General features: G+C 44.3%; 1 protein-coding gene across 1 annotated transcript in view; it reads left to right on the top strand.

Moving 5' to 3' along the window:
- Positions 1–16,457, top strand: part of LOC137372849 (protein Hook homolog 1-like) — an 87,202-nt gene that overhangs the window by 43,967 nt on the left and 26,778 nt on the right. The window contains exons 12-15 of the mRNA XM_068037206.1: positions 774–861; positions 2,266–2,326; positions 2,851–2,991; positions 9,988–10,075. Of these exons, the coding sequence (XP_067893307.1) occupies positions 774–861; positions 2,266–2,326; positions 2,851–2,991; positions 9,988–10,075 (378 nt within the window). The remainder of the gene's footprint in view (positions 1–773; positions 862–2,265; positions 2,327–2,850; positions 2,992–9,987; positions 10,076–16,457) is intronic.

The raw sequence follows: 16,457 nt of genomic DNA, 5'->3' as shown, positions 1-16,457 counted from the left end.
AATATCTATTGATATTGGATAGTGATTTTTTTCCCCCCCCCTATAGTTGGCAAGAAAACTAGTTAGACTTTGACTTATTTTGAGTCACAGGCTCAGGGGGAAATTGCAGAGGAAGCAGAAAACTGCAACATCAAAGGAAATCATCTGTCATCAATTAAAGATATTTTTCCCTGGGGGAAAAATACCATCTACACAAAAGATTCATTATCCATAAATAACTGTTCCTAGTAATTTTAATGCAGGAATTATTTTTAAAAGTTCAGATGATTGACATAACTTTGAACTTCACACATTTACAGTTGGGTGTCATCATAATCTTGGTTAGATTTATATTTTATAATGGCCATACTATTTCCTAGTAGTCAATACAAACGATTTCTCAGTGATGAAGGCATAATTTTTAATCCTTCAGTTTAGTTGTGATTTTTCATCAGTGAAGCAGATAGCAATGAGCATTGTTCACGCGAAAAGTCGCTGTTAGCAACAAAAGAAAACCAAATTCGGCCAGCACTAAGTTTAAAATTCGTTTCAAGAAATTCACACAACATATACTGTAACAAGTAATGGATGCCCTGGATTGACTTGAAGTCTGTGATCTAATCTTTTCCTTCATTTGCTAGTTTAGTAAAGCACATGAGATTTGATATTTAGGAAATCAGTAATGTTGCTTTACACATGTCGCCTTTATTTTCATTTGTTGAGAAGCATCCAGTAACCTCTTTATGGAGTTGCCTGTGGCTGCTATTTACTGGACAATTTTTTTTTGTCTTCAGCGATTGATAGTAGAACGCGATACTCTTAGAGAAACTAATGAGGAACTCAAATGCACGCAACTGCAGCAAGACCACTTATTGCAATCAGGTATGTATCTGACCCCACAATTCTGTGTAATTTAATTTCATATTCTGTATTCTCTACATGCAGTTTTCCAAGAAGTAGGATTGTGTATATTTGTTGTTCAAGAAGTTTAAAATGTCTTTAAATCCATAGATATAAATTTATTCACAGAACTTTAGTTGATTTGTCATAACAGCATTATTTTGTGTTGTATCGTATGGAGGTTTATCACTTTCAAATAAGACCTTTTTAATTCACCAAAATATTGCCTCATACTAACCCCGTGGAAATGCTGGCCGGGATTTTTTGGAGCCAACAGGTGCCCTGCCATCAGGGCTAAAAGTGGGGAGGGGTCACCCCGCTTTGGCAGCTGATGGGGCATGAGAATGCATTTTACGGGCAGCAGAAAATTAAGTGCTGCCACCAGGCCTACCATCCTATTAAGGAGGCCGCCCCGCCCCCAAGAGCTTCCGGCCTAATCAAAGGGCTGGCAGCTCAGCAGCGCCACTGGGAGCGGTGGCCAATGTTGGGGCTGCATCTGGAAGAAGAGGACGCAATGATGGATGTGTACCCTCCCAACCAGGTGAGTGGGGTCTGCAGGTGCCAGGGCCAGTCGGGCAGGCCCTGCCAAGTAGACAGGGATGGGTCGATGAGGGTAGGCAGAGCTATAGCTGTTGGGGTGGGGGGGTGGTGGGGGGGGGTGCCTTCATGCCAAAGAAGGCCCAAAAACAATAACTCATTTCACTGGTGGTAAAATCCAGTAGAGGTAGGAAGTGGCCCTTAATTGGCCACTTAAGTGGCTCAATTGGGCTTCTGGCATCTGCCACCTTGCTGCACCATTTTGCCAGCCTTCTCGCCTCTGAGCCTGGCCCCAAAGGCCCTATAAAATTCCAGCCCTTGTAACTGTATCAGGACACTGAATCTATGAAAATGCTGGACGTATTGTTCAATGGTATTGATAGATATGAAGATACCCATTAGTCAGTTTATTTATTTATTTAGAGATACAGCACTGAAACAGGCCCTTCGGCCCACCGAGTCTGTGCCGACCAACAACCACCCATTTATACTAATCCTACATTAACCCCATATTCTCTACCATATTCCCACCATTCTCCTACCACCTACCTACACTAGGGGCAATTTACAATGGCCAATTTACCTATCAACCTGCAAGTCTTTGGCTGTGGGAGGAAACCGGAGCACCCAGCGGAAACTCACGCAGAAACAGGGAGAACTTGCAAACTCCGCACAGGCAGTACCCAGAACTGAACCCGGGTCGCTGGAGCTGTGAGGCTTTCCATAATTGCTTATATCTGGAGAACTAGATGTATTCAAGGTGTGAAACGGTGCTTTGGATCAGGGAAGTGTTAAAAAAGCTTAAATGTCGGCAGTAAATGGTAAATAATTTAAAATGTTGTTCTCTAGGTAAATTCTCTCTGGATACACATGACCATCTTGCAGCTGAAATTCTTCCTGTGGAATATAGGTATAGTTTTTATACTCATACATTATCCAAAAATTGAAATCCCTAAAATTATTGCTGAAATTTGGAAGCAAGCTTTTTAATGCACTTTAGATCTTTTCAACGTAAAAACAATTTCAATTTCTGGCAAGATCAACGCTAAACTCCTTGGCCCTGAATTTCCATGGTTCTCTCAGTCTGCTGTGGTTTCCAATCATTTAAGATGTTTCTGCAGATATTCTGAAATTAGAGCAGGAGATCAGGACAATCCCCATGGAAATTCATGGTCATGTGTTTAAAATAAAAGTACATTTTAAGCACTACAACAACAAAGAAATACAGGAATATCTAATGCAATGAACTTTTCTAACTGTGTATGCTTTTTTTTAGCACGTCAAACTTGGTGATATTTATTACTTATTTAAATTACTATACTGTAGTATCCAGTTTTCACACAGAAGAATAAACAAGTACTTCTGATTACAACGATTACATGTGCTGGGGCGGTTGCTTTAAACAGTAGCATTGCAATTCATTTGTATGTGCAGGGAGAAGTTCATTCGACTGCAACATGAGAACAAGATGTTACAATTGCAACAGGAGGGATCAGAAAATGAGCGTATTTCGATGCTGCAGAAGCTATTAGATGATGCGAATCGGAGAAAAAATGAACTGGAGACAGAAAATAGGTACTGGTGTGTTTTAAGTACAACTTGATCTCTCCAACTGCTGGTTTCTCAGGAAATATTTTAAATGCCAGGGCACCAATCTGTTTTTATACCCTGGATCTTGTAGCTGAGTTAACCATTTTTGTTTTGCATTTTTTTTCAACAGTTTTGTTTTTGTGATTTTCTTTAATTTATCACTGTTTAAAGCATTTAGAGGAGTTTGAAAACGAACAGCATTGTAACACTGGGGTAAATAACTATCCTGAAAAGTTGCCATAAGGCCTAAGTTTGTGGTCAAAATGGGGAGGGGTCTTAGAGTTCATCCAAGACTGTTTCCTTAGTCAGTGAGTTGCACATCTAGCAAGGAAAGTTGGAATACTACATCTGGTTTCTGGTAAACCAGGACAAGCTAACAACCTGATAATAGGAAATAGTGATCGTAACCTAATCATCTTGAAAGCAGATAAACAAAAGAGGAGTCAATGTTAAAAATGTTGGCCTGTAAATTAGCTATTTTCACCACTATGAAAGAGGATCTAGTCCAAATTAATTGGTTGTTAAAAATGGCAGATTAAACAATGGATCAGCTGAATAGGATATTTAAGTACAAGTTGGATAAGGTGCAGGTTAAATATACAATATATTAGTACTAGACATAAAGTGGGTGTCATAGGCTGTGTTCCCATAGAAAATTGGAGAGTGGTTATCTAAAAAGAGGCTTTGTGCTGTCTACTCATCTAAACTATTTCAGCATGCAGCCCAGCATGGAATGCACTGCTGATTGGTTGCACACTCAATAGGGCATCCAGCAGTGTGCGTGACTAGCATGACACACAGCTAGCCTGGGCCTGTTAAAGTCAGCCCGCCCCTCTTGAAGGGAAGTTGCATTCTTGCAACAGCAGCTGGTTCAGCTGCCTCTGGAAGGCTTAGCTAGAAGGAAAAGCACAGCAAATGGAGCAACAGGCAAGAGAAAGGGCTCCCAGCTTTTCTAATGCAGCGCTGGAGGCATTAGTGATGAAGGTGGAAAGGAAGAAAGATGCCAAATTCCTGTATGGAGCCAGGAGGCCCTTGAGGCTCAGCCTAGAAGGGAATGGGAGCAGGTGGCCTTGGAAGTCAATTCCTGCAGTCTGGCCTGAGGACTTGGCTGTAGTGACCTCACACAGGTGGTCATGGTCAGTGAATGCATCTTCACATGACAACTCTCACCCACTGCACCATCAAGTACTCATGCTGTTCAATGCACCCCACCACCATCACTCACTCATCCTTAATCAGGACTCAGCCAAACATTCAGATACTCCAACTCACCCTCGCACACATACCAATGCTGCCAGGCTCACACCCACATCTCCCAGCTTCCACATACCTCCAGATATTCTGCTATGGTAGGCACATCATCCAAACACATTACAACACCCTCACGGACCAGACAAGATGGCTCACAATAGCAGAACAGAGAACTGGTGTGGGATAGGTCATCCCGAATTGCCCTTGAGAAGGTGGTGGGGAGACAACTACTTAAACTGCTGCAGTCCATGTGGTGTCAGTACACCAACAGTTCTGTTAGGAAGGGAGCTCCAGGATTTTGATCCAGCGACAGTGAAGGAACGGCGATATAGTTACAAGTCAGGATGGTGTGTGGCTTGGAGGGGAACTTGCAGGTGGTGGTGTTTCCATGCATCTGCTCCCCTTGTCCTTCTAGGTGGTAGAGGTGGCGGGTTTGGAAGGTGCTGTTGGAGGAGCCTTGGTGAGTTACTGCAGTGCATCTTGTAGATGGTGCACACTGCGACCACTATGCGTCAGTGGTGGAGGAAGTGAATGTTGAAGATGGCGGATGGGGTGCCGATCAAGCAGGCTGCTTTGTCTTGGATGGTGTCAAAATCCTGAGTATTGTTGCATCTGTACTCATCCAGGCACGTGGAGAGTGTTCCATCACACTCCTGATTTGTGCTTTATAGATGGTGGACAGGCTGTGGGGAGTCAGGAGGTGAGTTACTTGCCACAGGATTCCCAGCCTCTGACCTGCTCTTGTAGCCATGGTATTTATAAGGCTACTGCAGTTCAGATTCTTGTCAATGGTAACCCCCCAGGATGTTGATAGTTGAGGATTCAGCGATCGTAATGCCATTGAATGTTAAGGGGAGATGGTTAGATTCTCTCTTGTTTGAGATGGTCATTGCCTGGCACTTGTGTGGCATGAATGTAACTTGCTACTTATCAGCCCAAACCTGAATGTAGTCCAGGTCTTGCTGCCTCAGTATCTGAGGCGTCGCGAATGGTGCTGAATATTTTGAAAACATCAGTGAGCACCCACCTCAGACCTTATGATGGAGGGAAGGTCATTGATGAAGCAGGTGATATGGTTGGGCCTAGGACACTGCCCTGAGGAACTCTTGCAATGATGTCCTGGGACTGAGATGATTGACCTCCAACAACCACAGGCATCTTTCTTTGTGCTAGGTATGAGTCCAACCAGCAGAGAGTTTTCCCCCTAATTCCCACTGACTCCAGTTTTGCTCGGGCTCCTTGATGCCACACTCAGTCAAATGCTGCCATGATGTCAAGGGCAGTCACTCTCACCTCATCTCTTTAGTTGAGCTCTTTTGCCTATGTTTGGACCAAGGCTGTAATGAGGTTAGGAGCTGAGTGGCCCTGGCGGAACCCAAACTGAGCATCTGTAAGCAGGTTATTGCTGAGTAAGTGGCGCTTGATAACGCTATCGATGACACCTTCCATACACTTTGCTGATGATTGAGAGTAGACTGATGGGGCGGCAATTGAGCGGGTTGGATTTATCATGCTTTCTGTGTACAGGACATGCCTGGGCAATTTTCCACATTGTCTGGTAAATGCCAGCGTTGTAGCTGTACTGGAACAGCTTGACTAGGGGTGTGGCCAGTTTTGAAGCATAAGTCTTCAGTATTATTGCTGGAATGTTGTCAAACCCCATAGCCTTTGCAGTAACCAGTGCCTTCAGCCATTATTTGATATCATATGAAGTGAATCAAAATGGTTGAAAACTGGCATTTGTGACACTGGGGACCTCAAGAGGAGGCCAAGATGGATCATCCACTTGGCACTTCTGGCTGAAGATTGTTGCAAATGCTTCAGCCTTATCTTTTGCACTGATGTGCTGGGCTCCCCCGTCATTGAGGATGGGGTATTTGTGGAGCCACTTTCTCCAGTTAGTTGTTTAATTGTCCACCACCATTCATGACTGGATGTGGCAGGACTGCAGGGCTTAGATCTGATCCATTGGTTATGGGATCACTTAGCTCTTGTCTATTGCATGCTGCTTCCACTGTTTGGCATGCAAGCAGTCCTGTGTTGTAGCTTCACCAGCTGACACCTCATTTTTAGATATGCCTGGTGCTGCTCCTGGCATGCCCTCCTGCATTCTTCTTTGAACCTGGGTTGATCCCCTGGGTTGATGGTAATGGTAGAGTGGGAGATATGCCAGGCCATGAGGTTACAGATTATGGCTGAGTACAATTCCTGCTGCTGGTGATGACCCACAGCGTCTCATGGATGCCCAGTTTTGAGTTGCTAGATCTGTTGGAAATCTATCCCATTTAGCACGATGGTAGTCCCACACAACACAACTTCCTAGTGGGCCTAAGACAGTGGGTATGCTTGACTGGCACAGATGAATGCATAGTGGCTTCTGCCAGGATTGTGGGCATTCATTGAGAGGATGTTCTGGGTATGGTTGCACACCAACTGGATGTTAATAGAATGCTAACGATTACAGAACATCTCCCCGTTATTGTATAGGGCCCGTAGAGTCTATTGTGTCGATTTGCTCCTTGCACCATTGAGAATTCTGCTAGCCTGGCAAATCCATGTGCTCTTTCCTCCTGCTTCCCTCTGGTCAGTGAGAAGGTAAAGAAGTTTCCTCTCTATACAGGGCCTCTGTCACCTCCCTGATGCAGCGATGGATAGCAAACTGAAATTTTGTTAATGTTGCCTGATCCTGCCCGGAAGGCTCCACTGGTGTCAAAATTTAGAACAGCGGTGACCTTGAAAGCCACTGGCAATGCTGTCCTCACCCTGATGTGAGGCTGCAGGTCAGGTTGTAGGAGATGGCACAGTTCAGTGACCACCTCCTTGGTGAAACCCAGGTGCCTTACACACTGTTCCTGGCAGAGGTGGATGTAGAGAAGTGCTCCAAAAGACCTTAGTGGGTAGGGCCTTCTATTGAGAGCCCCCTTTCCCCTCTCTGCTACCTGCGCTCCATTTCCAAATGCTGCAGCTCAAGAGGGACTGCAACTATAACCCCCATTACTGAAGCAAACTTTCTCCTGACAGGCCAACCATCTCCTCTGACCTCCATATCAAGATCCTGCATCACGCACTTGAAAATCAAAAAAGTTAACAAAACTCCTCAAATTACATGGAACATAGTACTTCCACTAACTCTGCACCATCAAATGTCAAAAACACCTCATCTGAGAGGTCGATGGTTCACCCTTTAAATAGCGCTAGTTGGGGAGATCCTTCTTGCATCTGATGGTATGTTCAGCTGGGAATGATTATGAGAGGGCACTAACTGGACTTGCATGGTCCAAAATGGCAGATCATGCACCAAATCAGCACAAGAGGCTATTTAACATGACGATCCATCCACTCTGCATGCTTCTGGCATGAATATCCTGTCAGTCAGGACACATTAGCACAAGTGGTGCTACGGAGCTGTATTTTGTGGTCTATGTTGAGAAAATGAAAGGGCCTAAAAATAGAAAAGTGATATGGTTGGGCCTAGGACACTGCCCTGAGGAACTCTTGCAGGTCATCTCTAAACTTTCTCTATCCCATAATACCGAAGAAGATTTCAAAGGTGATAGCATGGGGACAAATCATAATTTTCAAAAATTCCATGGAAACGAGAATAATACCAGAGGACTGAGTCTTTACAAAAATTGCCTTCTGTTTAAGAAGGAGGAAAGGGGTAAGTTTAAAAATGATAGGTCAGTTAATGTTATCTCTGAAATGACTAAGCACCTGCTGCCCTTGTCCTTCTTGGCGGTACAGCTGAAGAAGCCTTGGCAAGGTGCTGCAGTCTATCCTGTAGATAGTACACACTGCAGCCATGGTACACTGATGGTGGAGGTCTTGGGAATGGTAATGCCAATGAATGTCAAGGGAGGTGGTTATGCTCTCTTGATCATTCCCTGACACTTGTGTAGTGCAAATGACAAGAATTATCTGGGCAATTTTCCATGTTGTTGATTAGATGTCAGTATTGTAGCTGTACTGGAGCAGCTTAGTTCTGTAGCACAAGTCTTTAGCACTACAGCTGGGATATTGCAGGGGCCCAAGTGTGCATATGGACTTTCAGAAAACATTTTATAAAGTCAATATAAGAGGCAAAAATGATCATATGGGATTAAAGGAAATGTACCTGCATGGATAAAAGGAAAGACAGTGGTGAATAGGGGTAAATGGCTGTTTTTGGGGTTTTGGTGAGATGTTGGTAGTGATGTGGCCCAGTGATGTGTATGAGCACTTCTGTTCTTCATTTATATAAATGATTTGGAAATGGCACAAGTGGAATAATATCCAGAGTTAGGAGGGAGGATATGGGTGGTAAGTGAGTGGTCCAAAAGATTAAAGATGCAGAGAAACATGAAGTACATTTTGGGAAAAGAACAGTGAAAGAAAAATATACCCTGAACAATAAGATTCTTAGATGTGGAAGAACAGAGAGATTAAAGGGTGCAAATTCACAGATTTTTAAAGGTGGGAATGCAGTTAACAAATAGATTTTCTTAATGGTATCTTAAAAATATATAGGCATTATTGAATATTAAAGCAAAGAAGTGACATTAAATTTGTACAAGACAGAGTATTGGGTGTAGTGCTGGGTGCCTCATTATAGGAAAGACATTAGATTCCCTGAAATGGTAAAATAAAGATTCGCCAGATTAATATTCAAATGAGAGGCTCTACTTATGAAGAAAGGTGTAAAGATTTTCACTGGAACCGAAGAGGTTAAAGGAGGATCTAAAGGAGAATTTTTCAGAATTGAGAAAGGTTTTGATGGGTAAGCACTGACTAGTTGTTTCCACTGGTTGGTGAATTTGTAATAAGGAGGAAGAGACGAAGGATTATCATTAGAAGCCAAATAGGGAAAGTTAGTGGAAATGTTTTCACACATCTGGGCTGGATTTTGTATTCCCATCGCCGGGAGTGGCAATGGGCGCAGAACATGATGACTGTCCCCATGGGACCCAAACTGACGCGACTGCACGGCGGGTGGCCATTTTATATATTCATGGCGGCCGCCTCACCCCCCCCAATCATGTGGCAGAGGCTGCGTTCACAGCGTCACCTGTTGAAGGAGCAGGTGCTGGTGCCATTTTTATAAGACTGCCAACCCTGCAAACAGTACGCCATAATGCAGAGTTCACCCTTTCTCTTCACCCCCTGCCCCTCCCCCACCCATCAGAGTGCAGAGTTCACCCCTTCCCCACCTTGGTAGTGCCAGCTGTCCCTGGACGGGAAAGTGAAGATGCTTGAGTGCCGCACATTGCGCTGAGGATTGGGAACTGAGGGTGAGATCGCTGTGGTTTAGATTTTAATTCATGCAAATAGGTTATTTAAATATGTTAACTTGGGTCCCAACGCAGAATGGTGGTGGGGCCGCCATGGAGCTTCCCCGCCGCAGGGAAGATTGAGCCCAATAATCCCGGCACCGGCTTCCATGATGGCCACTGCTACTCCGATTTTCTAGCCGCCCCCTCCCCTGCTGGGTGGGACCCGACGTCGGGTGGGAACAAAATCCAGTCCAGAAAGTGACAACTGGCAATTGAGGCAGAGAATATAAAATATATGAAAAAAAGAAGTTGGTTAAATATTTGAAAGAAAAGAATACAAGTGGAGAGGGTGAAAAGACAGGGAAATAGAATTGGGGGGGATGTCTTCAGTTGAACTAACACCAGCATAGCACGATGGCCAAAAGTAATAATTGGTTTAAACAAGCAGTTTTTACTCGTTTTATCATTTTTTTTTAAACAGAATTGAAAACCAGCATCTACAAGAACTGCAGCGTCAGGTTGAAGATCTCCAGAAAGTCTTACAGGAGCAAGGCTCTAAGGTGGAAGAAGTGAGTGAAAGTAATTTAAGGTTATGTTATTACATTTATAAAGGAAACAAGAAGTATAGAAGTAATTACTTGTCTATCTTTATTGGGCCTTGCAATCAATATATGTTGGAGGCGAGGAGTCTTTGCAGAATTTATAACACAATAAAAGTTAAATCTAGATGTAATGTTGGATGGATACTGAATAGTGCGGGCGATCCACTGGTGCTAACTTACGTTGTCACTGACATACGCTTGCCAACCAATCTCTTTCAAAATTCCTCTGCAGGCTATTTCCAATTGCAAAGTAATCACTATCTATATGTTTTTTATTATATCTCTGGCAGCTGTGGGGACGAAAAGTGGCACATAAAATATAGGGGTGAGTTTTAACCTGCCAGACTAAACAGGTATTGCTGTGTGCAGGAAGTTAAAATATCAAAAAAATGCCAGTGTGTTAGGAAGCTAACAGGAATCAGCTGACTTCCACATATAATTGGAGCATGTTCATGAGCATGCAGGAAACCCCATGGGACAGGCAAGTCTGCTATTAGTCTGCTAAAAGCCAACTGACTGCATCTTTAACCGTGGATTTTGGCTTTAACTACCAGTGTATGGGTTTCCTGGGAATCCTGGAACTCGCCAGGTTGAACAAGGCAAGAGGACAGCAGGGGTGGACGGGGTTGAGCAATGGACAGGCTGGAAAGTCTTATAAATGCAGAGATGTGACAGGTGCTGTTTTGTCTAGGTGAAAGGTTTTTACTCAGAGGACTTGTTCTGCAAGTGTGCTTTCACTGTTTTGGATGTGATTTCCAATACTTTAGAGGTCATTTCTGCTACCTTGGAGTTTTTTGACTTTGATCTGCCCTTCCCAGCTGTAAAGCTTCTCAGCAGCATGGGAGCAGTTTATGCAGTTCTACCTTGGACCTCTGATGATGAACAGTAGGGGCAGCAGCAGCAGTAGCCTTCTCAGCCACCTGCTGCTCCCCAGGACAGAGGGAATGAATGCACAACTCCAGCTTGCAGGAGGCAATAAACTCAGCACAGGTTATACAGGCAGAGGATGAGCTTTCTGGACATGATTGAACACCAGTGCCTCAGGAAGCTCAGATTCTCACCTCAGGTCATTGCTGACATTTACAGCCTCCTGGAAGAAGACCCTCTGCCAAGTGGAGCAGGTGGATGCGCATTGTCAGTGATGGTCAAATTCACCACAGCCCTGAATTTCTTTGCCTCTGGCATCTTCCAGGGATCTGCTGGTGAGATCTGTAGACTCACACAGTCTGCTGCACACAAATGCATCTCCCCAGGTGATGGATGTCATGTTTGCGAGGCCACCACTTACATGCACTTGACTACGAGGCTAATCAAAATGAGAGGGCTGATTTGCAGCTCTGGCTGGATTCCCACATGTGGCAATCAAGGCACCCTCAGATCATCCAGCAGCCTTCATCAATCAAAAGGGATTTCACTCCATTAATGTTCAGCGGGTCTATAAGCAATGAAAGTTCATCATGCATATCTGTGTAAGATTGCCAGGAAGCTGCCACAATGTCTTCATTCTGCGTTCGTCAAGTCTTCCACAAATATTTGCAGCTCCAAGCAGAGTCAGCAGTTGGCTCCTTGATGACAAGACCTCCCCTTTGCAGACATAGCTGATGACACCTGTGAGGAGTCTCGCCATTGGCGCAGAGGAAAGAAACAACAGAAACCACATGAAAACAAAAGTGGTTATTGAGCAGGCCATCAGGATGCTGAAGATGTGATTCCAGTGCCTGGACAGATCTGGGGGAACCCTTCAGTATACACCAGCAAGGGTTTCCAGAATGATGGTGTACATAAGAACATAAGAAATAGGAGCAGGAGTAGGCCATTCAGCCCATCAAGCCTACCCCATCATTCAATAAGATCATGGCTGATCTGACCCAGGCCTCATCTCCTCTTTTGGGCCTGCTCCGCATACCCCTCGACTCCCTGAGATTTCAAAAATCTATCTACCTCCTTAAATACATCTAGTGACCTAGCCTCCACAACTCTCTGAGGTAAAGAATTCCAGAGATTCGCCACCCTTTGAGAGAAGAAATTCCTTCGCATCTCAGTTTTAAATGTGTGACCCCTTATTCTGTAACTATGTCCCCTAGTTCGAGATTCCCCCACCAGTGGAAACATATTTTAAACAACTACCCTGTCAAGCCCCCTTAAAATCTTATATGTTTCAATAAGATCACCTCTTATTCTTCTAAATTCCAATGAATAAAGGCCTAACCTGTTAAGCCGTTCTTGATAAGACAACCCCTTCATCCCAGGAATCAGCCTAGTGAACCTTTTCTGAACTGCCTCCAATGCTTGTATATTCTTCTTTAAATACGGGGACCAAAACTGTACACAGTACTCCAGGTGTGGCCTCACCAACACCCTATACAGTTGTAACAAGACTTCCCTATTTTTAAGCTCTAACCCCCTAGCAATAAAGGCCAAAATTCCATTTGCCTTCCTAATTACTTGCTACACCTGTATTCTAACTTTTTGTGTTTCATGTACAAGAACACCCAGATCCTTCTGTACTGCAGTATTTTGTAGTCTTTCTCCATCTAAATAATAATCTGCCTTTTTATTCTTCCTACCAAAGTGGATGACCTCACACTTTCCCATATTGAACTCCATCTGCCAAGTTTTTGCCCACTCACTTAACCTATCTATATGCCTTTGCAGATACTTTGTGTCCCCATCACAACATGCCTTCCCACTTATTTTTGTATCATCAGCAAATTTGTATACACTACACTCTGTCCCTTCCTCCGAGTCATTAATATAGATAGTAAATAGTTGAGGCCCTAGGACCAATCCTTGTGACACCCCACTAGTTACGGCTTTCCAACCTGAAAAAGACCCATTGATCCTGACCCTCTGCCTTCTGTGTGTTAGCCAATCCTCAGTCCATGCCAATACCCCCAATACCCTGAGCTCTTATTTTGTGCAAGAACCTTTTAGGTGGCACCTTATCAAACACTTTCTGAAAATCCAAATACACTACATCTACTGGTTCCCCATTATCCATTCTGCTTGTATTATCCTCAAAGAACTCTAACAAATTTGTCAAACATGACTTCCCTTTCATAAAACCATGTTGACTCTGTTTGATTGCATTATGTTTTTCTAAATGTCCTGCTATTTCTTCCTTGATTTGATACTCTCCTTAACTTCCTTTGTTATCCATGGGTGGTTCATCGTTCTCATTGAGTTCTTCCTTCGGACCGTAAGAAATGTTTGCTGAGTGTTATGAAATACCTGCATAAACGTCTGCCACTGCTCCTGTACTGACTTTTCCTGTAGTCTATTTTCCCAGACCGCTTGTTGGATCCCATCAGTTACAAAGAGAGACGAAGTCTGACCGTAACTTTTAGAAACTTTATTGTAGAATATGGTTGTTACATTGCAAGGTTACAAAAAGAACAAAAAGCAAAACAAAGAACATGCAAAAGAGCAAAACAAAAAAACAAAACAAAAGAGCATGTGCTCACTACAGCGAGTATTTCTTATAGTTATTCAAACAAAACTAGTAACGCCACCCCCCACTCCCCCCCCCCCACCCTTGTTTCTGAGTGGTTTGCAGACTTCTCTTATCAGTGCATGATTGGTTCATTCGACTCAGCATTTTATTCTTGCATTTTATTTCACTAGTTTCACATCCCCCCCCTCCTTGAACTGTTAGGCTGATTATTAAACAATAGGCTACTATTAAGCTATCTGCAGCTGTCCTGTTAGCTTCTGCTTGTTATTTTTTATAAATTGGCTCCACAGCTTCACAGTTAGTCTGTTAGTTGATTAGCTTACTTTTAATCTGTTCCCACACTGCTTTAGACAACTTATTCTTCGTACCTCTGTAATTGCCCTTGTTTAAGTTGAAGACACTGGATCCTTAACTACGAGATCTCTTATTAATCCTACCGAATTACACATTACCAAATCTAAAATAGCCTGTTCCCGGGTAGGTTCTGCAATGCATTGTTCTAAGAAACAATCCCTGATGCACTCTACAAATTTGTCTTCCGTGCTACCCTTGCCAATTTGATTTGTCCAGTCTATATGCAGATTAAAATCACCCATGATAAGTGCAATACCCTTCTTACATGCCTCCATTATTGTCTGATTAATATTTTGTCCTACAGAGAGGCAACTCTTTGGGGCCTATAGACCACTCCCACCCGTGATTTCTTTCCCTTGCTATTCCTTATTTCCACCCAAACTGATTCTACATCATGATCTATTACACCTATATCATTACTCACAACTGCACTGATCCCTTCCTTTAATAACAAAGCTACCCCACCTCCTTTTCCTTTCTGCCTATTCTCCGGAAAGTCGAATATCCTTGAACATTGAGTTTCCAGTGCAGGTCATCCTGCAACCACGTCTCTGTGATAGCTATCAAATCGTATTCATTTGTTTCTACCTGTGTCGGCAGCTCATCTATCTTGTTACAAATGCTACATGCATTCAAATAAAGAGTGTGCTGCACCTTCAGAGGAGGAGGAGCCTGATTTGGCCACGGAAGCTGCAAGCACCAACTAAGCTGCCAAGGATGCAAGGGACAGACACATTCAGGCACATTTCAGCTGGTCTGAGGCAGTGCAGCCATCTGGCACACGAATTCTGAACCCACTGTGCCAGCGCAAAGCAGTCCCACAGTCAACAATCCATCCCTCTCATTGACATCCACTGCTCGTCATCTTCTGCTCTGGTCGTACCATTTTCCTCAAGTCTGAAGGCCACTTGGCAGGTGATAGCAACAATGGGGAAAACTGGTCAATGGAGCTTTGAAATAAAGTCTACTGACAAAACATTGAGAATAAAAGTGAAAATTTAACAAACTTATTTTAACTAAAAAGTCTTTCTTTTCCTTTTCCTACTACTCCTGTGTGGTGTCACTCTGGCTTCAGCAGAGCTATAATCAGGCCACTCAATCCCCTGCTCTGACAGCTGAGATGCTCATGGTCGATGTCCTCTGGAGGGCCCCAACAAAGACTACCCCACCTGTGTAGGTGCAGACTTGGCCATTGGGACAGGAGGCAGCATTCGGGACTCTGACTGAGGGGTGGGGGGGGGTGGGGCGTGGTGGGGTGTGCGGGGAGGGGAAGGTGGAGGAATGGGAGTACTTTGAGCAAAGTCCCCACTTCCATGTCCCCTGTCCTCATCTTCCCCCACACCCTGTCTCTTTTTTCTCTCTCTCCCTTTCTTCATATCTTCCCCCTTTTGTAGCCCACCGCACTTCCCTGATAGCCAAGAACTAGAGAGCACTTTGCTGCATTTTAGTGAGGCTCTGAACAACAAAGGCGAGGCTTTCCTCATCCTATTTAAGTTGACAGAGTGTGCACGTCCTTGCATGCACTCGGTTGTCTGCCACATCATATGCTTCATACAGGTGGCCACTTTTTCCATGGAGGTAGACATCAGTGCAAAGGCCTGAGACATCCTGGCTCTCATGATGGAGATAGACTCCTCAAATTTCTCCAATCACATGCAGTGCCTCTGGAAAGGCTGACAGAACCCCACACATTTGCTGTTGCTGCTCCAGAATAGTCCACTTCATCAATGACCCCTGAGACTCAGCATCTGTGCCACCTGATCAGAGCTTGGAGGCTCCTGTGCTCTCCAACGAGGCTCTCCACTGCTGTCTGTCTCCAATACCTGCTTCTACTTACTGATGCAGTGCCCCTCTCTAATAGTCAAGGTAGCTATGACTGGAGGGTCACCATCAGCTCTCTGTCTCTCCATGGTATTCTGCTCTGTCTTTGGTAAGGAGAAAAAGAGAGTTGAATATGAGAAATAGAATGTGCAGAGAGGATGGAATGACAACATTTGTAGAGGGTGACTGTGAGGGATGGGTGTGTGATGGCATAAAATGAGGGTGCGTGTCAGAAACGGCTGCTGAGACGAGGATGTGAGGAGATGCCTCGAGAGAGAGGAATGAGTGGACCTGCAAGGTGTGTTGTCTGAGGAATCTTGTGCAGAAGAAGGTTGGGGAAATCAGTGAGGAGATTGCCACTTGAATGTGGGATGCCACTGCCCTTTCTTGCTCTGATGAGGTTATTGAACCTCTTGCAGCACTGTATCCATGGGTGAGGAACCCCACTCCTTCAGCCATTTCCAGTCATGCCAGCTTGGTCTCAGAGGCAGGCTTCTTCCTTCCATCTGCTGGGAACAGAATGTCTCTGTGGACCCTTATGGCCTATGGCATGATGTCCAGAGATGCCTCAGAGAACTGGAGAGCAGTCATCCCTTGTTGAGACTCCATCACTTGAGTTGCTGTCTTTCTCTCTTCAGTTGTAGAATAGCTCCACTCTGTCCCTTGCTGGGGTCCCTTTAAATACTGACGTTTCAACAGTCAGGTGCGGGTTGTGATCAT

Source organism: Heterodontus francisci, chromosome 8 (genome assembly GCF_036365525.1).
Source record: "Heterodontus francisci isolate sHetFra1 chromosome 8, sHetFra1.hap1, whole genome shotgun sequence".
In the NCBI taxonomy this organism is placed as follows: Eukaryota; Metazoa; Chordata; class Chondrichthyes; order Heterodontiformes; family Heterodontidae; genus Heterodontus; species Heterodontus francisci.
This window is presented reverse-complemented; position numbering and strand designations above follow the sequence as displayed.